At 33.5% G+C, this 7,877-nt stretch overlaps 1 protein-coding gene across 2 annotated transcripts in view; it reads right to left on the bottom strand.

Moving 5' to 3' along the window:
• Positions 1-242: 242 nt before the first annotated feature.
• Positions 243-7,877, bottom strand: part of LOC117117051 (zinc transporter 1-like) — an 8,913-nt gene continuing 1,278 nt past the window's right edge. Inside the window, exons 3-7 of one of the 2 annotated variants that reach the window (XM_033261234.1) lie at positions 4,091-4,348; positions 2,825-3,010; positions 1,438-1,520; positions 1,115-1,294; positions 243-666 (exon numbers count right to left, since the gene is read on the bottom strand). In XM_033261234.1, the coding sequence (XP_033117125.1) occupies positions 565-666; positions 1,115-1,294; positions 1,438-1,520; positions 2,825-3,010; positions 4,091-4,348 (809 nt within the window). In that variant the 3' untranslated portion in view covers positions 243-564. Of the gene's footprint in view, positions 670-1,114; positions 1,295-1,437; positions 1,521-2,824; positions 3,011-4,090; positions 4,349-7,877 lie in introns of both variants that reach the window. The other variant, XM_033261233.1, reaches the window with a different exon arrangement.

Here is a 7,877-nt window from a genome sequence, read left to right as displayed (position 1 = left end):
TATATATTTTTGAATATATGTATTTCATTCATAATCAATTACCAATATGTTTGATTTTAATTAGATGCATACCGAAACATAGTCATCTTCTTGACATCACCTTACATTCACAAAGTTCAAACTAATTAGACTCAAGAACCTCAAATGATCAACAACAACTACTTAACAGAAATGTCCAAGGTGGAAAATCCAGAACCTGTCCTGGTAAAACTAATATAACTAATTACATTTATTTATTCTACTACAAACATACAAAATTAGTATTTTTGAATGAACATAGAAATTATGAAATCTAAAATCAACATTTTATCAAATCTAAAATGACTTTCCTATCTTACAGAAAGATTACTGTACCTCTTGAATCCATAGAGTTCACGTTTAAATCTTTCATTAATCGAAAATTCAAAATCGTGCAATGCCAGGCGATTCATATGCTTGCATGCAACACAAGTCATGCTAACTGCCTTTTCATACCTTGTTCTCCAAGATTATACTAGCACTATCTGCAATACCATTGGCCTTTGGACTAGCAACTACCGCAGATGCTTTCCGTTGACCTTGACTTTAATCTTCTGATTTAGGCTTGCAACATCGCTGACTATCGCATGCATCTGTCTTGCACACAAGAACACAGCTAGCCTCTATCAGAGCACTATCAGTGCTATCCCGCTATTAAAATAAGATAACATTTATAGTCAATTAAAAATTGAAAATTCTTGAACAAGCATGTGTAGTTGCTATGTTCTGAGGTGGGAGTTTCCACTATTTATCAGAGATGTTTTGTCTTATATCAATCATATTTATGAAGTGTTTTGTCAATCATATTTATGAAGTGTTTTGTCTTTTTTAAATCATATTTATAAAGTCTTTTAAAAGAAAAAACTTAGGTGTGGAAGGTTCCATTATGTATTAAAGGTGTTCTTTCTTATATTAAAATCACATTTATCAGAACCATTAACAATCATTTATGAAGTCTTTTAAAAGACAGAAATTAGGGGTGGAGGGGTCCATTGTATATTGGGGTTGTTCTCTCTTACATTAAAATCAAGTTTATCAGAATAAATACAGTACTAGCAATCTTTTTGTTTGAAACTTTTAAAAAGACAAAACTCACCACAAACTCTGGCTGAATTGTAGTAGAATGAATTCCTCGTTTGTGGAAGAACTCCTTAAGACTCTCTGACATTGCCATGTAATTATCAACATCACCGGTGACAATTATGTGCGCTGTCGCTATCGTCAAATTTGACATCAACTGCCACACATGAAAATCGTGCAGACTGATATTGGGAAACTAAATATGATAAATTTAAAATTATTAATAACAATTGGTTGGGTATGACAATGTGTATGTTGCTTATACCCTCATACATACTGTAACCCTGTATAGGGCTACAATACTATATTTACTGACCACATATTTTAGTAGAAACTTACCTGCTCCTTTAACAAGCTTGTAATATTTTCAACATCCACATGAGATGGAATGGACTGCATTAGACTCATAGCTGATTGCTTCACTGAAAAAAATTTTGAAAAAAAAAAATTGTTTAATGCCTGTTCACACGTGCATCTGATGTTTATTTACCATCTGGATATTGTATACGCGGTGCCCACAAAGACCCCCAGTTTACAAGTGATTTTTACTGTCATATTGTAGCCATGATTTACCATACAGTGGCGGATCCAGGAATTAGAAATAGCGGAGGGTGGGTCTAGACCCCTGGTACCTAATTAATTTGTTTGAAGGGCCAAATGCGATATGGTTAAAGCAGTTTTGATATCACACGAAGAAGAGAGGGTGAGATCAAGCCTAAGAGGGTATGACAAACTAATTGAGAAAGGGTGAAATGTGTTAAGAAAGCGAGAAAATCTCGCTTGACTGTGTAAAGGAAGATAATAAAGACGGTGTTCGGGTGATTAGGCGATTTTGCAAGGGCAAATGAAAAGGAAAAACTTTTGACGTGTTTCGAAAGGGGTGATGCCACAGTTCAAGAAATTCTTTTGCTCAAAATGATTACAAAAAATAATTAGTAAATTCATACATAATTAAATATAATTGATGATGACGATGATACATGATATATCATATGATTCAATATAACATCAATTATCATTTATTATGTTTTTGCTTTTTTTCATTTCATGTATTTCGCTGTATGAAACATATAGAAAGCAAGCGGAAACACTTAAAATACAAAAAATGCTGTTCTCGAATTCTCAAAAAAGTAAAATAAATTACTGTCAATGTGGCTCTTTCTGCAATGTGGGGAATCAGAAAACAATAAAAACAAAAAGAAAAAGCAGAATAGATATAAATTTAAATTACAATATAGAAAATAATTAACATTTCAGTTACCATCATTATAACCATCATTATTAAATATTCATGTGTTTTTTTTTTAAAGATAAATTTTAATATACATTATTAAAATTGGATACAATATATGACAAGACACTCAGAAGACTCTGTATCCAGACATGGCCAAGCAAGCTAATGGACAGTCAATAAAGGTTATAAAAATGTTCCCTGAGCAGCTTACTAAACCTGAAGATAACTCCGTTCCCTAAGTCTCAATAGAACAAATATAAAGTATGAATAAATAATAACAGAGTGTTGCTTCCATTATCTACACTTTAAGGTCTTTCATTTAAGATAAAAGCGTAATGCAATAAAAGACTTATTCATGCGTAGTGCAAGTTGGTATGTTACTATTTTTGGCAGCCTCCATTGTCCCGGTGGGCTCAAGGGAGTATTTACTTTCAAAGTGTAATTTCAAAGTGAGATCAAGTTCAAAAGAGCCCAAATATAGTAACTACTTACACAATGGAACAGACGTGGCAAGAATAATGACACATATAAATAAGCTCATAGCAGGATCAACATAAAACCTCCAATCACCCTCCACAAAGTGAATAATCAATGCGCTGATGATGGCAACCACGGAGCTTAAAGCATCTCCAAGTACATGTAAGAACACACCACGCATATTCAACTGTGAATCAGATGCTAGATAAACAAAAATAATTTAATGTTAATGCAAGACTGTTTGTAAACCTTGTTTCAAGAACTTTTTTTTTAATTTCGTCAGAGGAGGGCGGAAAAAATAAAACCTAAATTTTGTTTTTATTTAGCAAATAGTTTTGCCAAAAATATCCATAGGGAGGAAAAAATATAAATTAAAATTGTATTAATGAAAAATATTGAAAACACTGTAGTAATGGGATGATTAAATGCTTTAAATTTTTATAAGTAGGAATAGAAACCGGCTATTTTTATTTTTGGAGATTTCAATGCAGCGGCGGGCGTAAATTTAAAAAAACTTTTATTTATAAAAAAAAGTCTTGCAGGTAAAACATATGTTACTGAATCAAAACATTAATAAAAACATAAAGCTATGGTGTGCTTTCCTAACAAATATTCAAAATCAACATACAATGTATAATAGTTTTTAGATCATAATGTATTAATTTAAATATATGACTATTTCTTTTTTGGATTGATTTGGGTTATTTCTTGTATTTATTTATTTATCTACGAAATTTACATAGCGCCCCTTTCATTAATATTTATGTTCAAAGGTGCTTTACATTTAGGTGTACAAAAATACATAAATACTGTATGATATTTTAAATACGCCTAGATTGTAGTTTTCTATATACACAATGTATATATATCTTTGTTATATTTAATAATTTTAAGAGGTAGCTGGCTCATCTGAGTTATAGCAATGTCTTTGCTTAAGCTACCCCTGCTCAGCATTTCAATTTTTGTTATTCTTACATATTGTATTTAATTGTCACTGTAATTGTAAATGTTGGTTAAATAAGTAAATGAAAATGAATAAAATCGTTTCTTGCCAAAATGAATAAAATAATAAATAAAATAAAATGAGATAACATAGTTTGGACTATAATTTTCAATTATCTTTTAATACATGGCTTGGACCATGTCAATGAGGTAAAATTTTTTTTGTTTATTTTGGATATTTTTGCACACTACCACCCCCCCCCCCTCAACACCAAATGGTGATCCTGGATATGACCTGTGTTTTAATTTGTGTACTTAATATTGATACAAATTCCTTACCAATTGTAGCCTCTAGGTCTTCCTCCCCGTCTTCAACTTTGACAATTGCTTGATCCGTTACATCACAATTGAAGTTAGAGCCGTTTTCTTTCTTCAAGAGGCTTTTTGCAGATTCTTCATTGTTATCGTCTTTAAGTCCTTTATATTCAACATTGGGTGCATCCTTGGTTGATTTACCATTATTGCCATGGCTGGGGGAATTTTCCCCACCACCATGGCTGTGTCCATGGCCCCCACCACCATGACTATGTCCATGGCCTAAAATAAGAAACAAGCGATTTATCTTTTCTTTTTTTTTATCCTTAATGATTGAAATTCTGAAATTGTTTGGGAATTGTATGTTTGAAGAACTATATCATTTTGTTTTGAAAATTTATTCTCAATAATAATAATAATAAGCATCATCATAATAATAAAAACAAATTAACAACAATACCAATTGATGACAAATATGATAATGAGGATGATGTTTTTAATTTTTTTAAATAAATTTGGTACTGTTAAATGTGAAATTTACAGTTGAACTTGAAGTCGAATCCAAAATGGCATTGAAATTTGGATGAAATTTTACTTTACATATCATTAACCAAAAGAAAACACAACAATTTAGCATGTAAAATAAAATTGACTTAGAGAAATTTTACGAGTTCAGCAAAGTCGACTTAGGCAAGTTTTACTGTATTCATCACTGGTGCTATTAAGCAATTATGAAATTTTATTGACAAACAAAAATTGTATTGATTGACTACTTTTAGCTTTTGTTTCATATTACTTCAGGAATGACATGTATACGTATATATCTGTCTCTTATACACATCTGTAACTACTTACACAATGGAACAGACGTGGCAAGAATAATGACACATATAAATAAGCTCATAGCAGGATCAACATAAAACCTCCAATCACCCTCCACAAAGTGAATATTTGCAATAGTATGCACTCATTTCGATGTTCCTTTCTGTTGAAAGTTCGTTAAAATGTCTACCAATTTTCAGACTCCATTTCATGAACTCGCGGCGTAAACAAAGTTAAAGTTCAAAGTTCGGCAGTCACGTCTGGGTGAGCCCATCAAAGAAGCCACGCCTCCAAATCACATGTTAGCCAATAAGATAATAGAAATTTCTCCTCCACCACATGCTCAGGTGATGACGATATACATCGCCCAAACTCTTTTACTGTACATTGGGCTTCCGGGTTTTCTTACCGCGGAGAAGATAAAAAAAAACCCGTCGTTTTAAAATTAATTTGTGTATGACTATGAACCTTTTATTTTCATTTTTATTTTACTAGTTCTCTTTGTGATGACATAGATATTTCGGAAATGATAAATAATAATTAAAAAAAAAAACACCAACACTGGCTCAAATTCGTTTACATTCGGTGGCGGAGGTAGCAAGCCGAACCCAACTATATTGAATGCTGTTTACACTCAGAGTCATAGATAGTACAATGATTAAAACGGCAGAGCAAGCCAAAATCGTCTCAATTCACATCACATGAGACATTTTTTTTCCAATGTGGTATCCATTCCTTTTCGATATCTGCGTACATTTTAGAACTATTTTTTGCTCTCCTTTAGATGTTTTCTTCAACGCAGATCTAGGGCATAGGCCTAAATGGTGAATCCCCACAAATTCCAACATGTTTGTGAAAAGTAAACAACTTCATCATTATAAAAATTGTATTTTCAATTTTTGTTGGTGGATTTTATTAAATGTGTATAAACTTAAAAAAGAATGTATTTCAATTATTGAATCAATATTCTGACCTTAAATTCCGATGTTGAGCTCGAAAAATTCGTAAATTCTAGGCCTATTCTACCCTACTCAGTAAGTATACTAATCAAGGAGGTTCTGATCATCACTGCATGTGATTGCACAAGTGCAACCACTGTGCAGTGTATGCTAAGAAGTTCAAATGGGAAACTAATTTTCCGTACCATATGACATACCACGATGTTCAATTATCATCAATCAATGTATTTGAATCGATATTAGGCCTACAGGAAAATAGTTTGTTAATAAAACATTGATAAACATTGTTCATTTTGTAGGATGCTTGAATACCATACAAAATTAAGGAATATCATATGAGTGAGTACTGTATGTGTGTAAACTTGTCTCTCTTATCTGTGCCTGGGATAGCCAGCTAAGTCCTGGCAGGCTTATGGCGCCTTAGCCTGCCTAGGCCTAGATACTGTAGCCTACACAGTGGTTGTAGGCCTATCTAACCTAGGCCTAAACTCATGATACGATATTTTCAGCTATTGTATGATATTCCTCTCATGAATTAAATTTAGGCTTTTTGAGATTCGCGAAAGTTTAATGTCGCGAAAACGGCCGAAATTATCAATTCGCGAAAGTTTCTGGTTTACAGTATTTAGACTAGGTAGGCCTATGTATGAAGAATATGTAAAAATATCAACTTTTTTAGAGCTCAGTAATTGATTCTGAAAAACTGTTTTAAAAAAATGATGTAGAGAAATGCCATCAAATGGGCTTAAAAAACTCTAAAACCCTGGAGCGCAATGACACTTCCGCCCCCTTGACCCCCGACCAGGGCTCTGCCCCTGGACCGCGATGGGGGCCTAGGCGGCCTCCTATACCCCAGCCTATTTCAATTTACTCTCCTGTTACTTTCAAATTTCTCCTGGTACTCAAATTCTTAAATAAACCCCTGAAGTAAATGCTTAGACATAGGCGCTATTTTACACCAAAAGAAATTTTGCAAGGAAATTAAAAATCAATTTATACTTTATCTTTATTTTCACCTTTATGGCAACAAATTCAACTATTAATGACACAATATCTGGGATCATATGGAATGAGTCGGCAACAAGAGCCATGGAACCTGTAACGTAGCCTATAGTGATTTCTGCTACAAAAAATGTGCTAGTCATAACCATCATACATATAAGGCGGCACGATTTTCCACTATAACGTCCCATTTTGGTATATGATGAGTAGAATTCCTGGTGAATGTGAAACAGTTACTGTATGTATGCTTCTTGACCAGATAATGCAGAGGCCTACGCTAGGCCTAGACGAAAATCAAGTCTGGAAAATAGCTGTTAACGTAAAAGACGAATTATTTTATGAAAGAGAAATCGAAGAAGTTAATTACAAATTAACCAGTTACACAAATCAATAATTTATCCTTATCAACTGCACAATTACAACGACAGAAATTTCACAATACAGTACTAATTGTCAAACCTCTCGTGATGTTGGACGGACGAACAATGGGTTAGGTGCCGTGTAAATTTCGTCAAAATTGGGAAGCTTAGCCTTGGGAACTAGGTGCACAAAACCGCTTCAACTTACCCCGTACTGCTCAAATTTGTAAATTCATTTCAGTACTAGAAATACCGAAAAGTGTATACTAATAAATTGTCCCATATAAATCATGATTACAGACAATTTTAATGTTTTTTTATTAAGTTCGGTCTACTTGATTTCCTTCTGCACCCGTACCGCAGTGTGAGAGCTGAGTGCACAAAAATCGTGTGATCATGAAGCGTACGTGTGATCAGCTGGTTTTTGTTTTTGACTACTTTGCATTTTTGACAATTTCCATGGAGGTATAATAAGAATACTTGAGCGCTAACTGCAATGTATTCGATGTTCGAAATACGCAGAGCTGTGTGTGTTTACCATCCAAGATGGCTGCCATAGATTTAGCCAATCAAATTTCGCCTAAGCGCCATCGTTTGCAACGGCGCCCTCAATTTACACAGAAAGTTCAGTACAGCTAGTTACCCGTATGTTTGAAACTCGAGCGTTGC

The sequence above is a fragment of the Anneissia japonica genome, unplaced genomic scaffold (assembly GCF_011630105.1).
Source record: "Anneissia japonica isolate Jap-2015-1 unplaced genomic scaffold, ASM1163010v1 scaffold7493_len91406_cov152, whole genome shotgun sequence".
Taxonomy (NCBI): Eukaryota; Metazoa; Echinodermata; class Crinoidea; order Comatulida; family Comatulidae; genus Anneissia; species Anneissia japonica.
The sequence above is the reverse complement of the archived record's forward strand: the minus strand, read 5'-3'. Positions and strand labels throughout refer to the sequence as shown.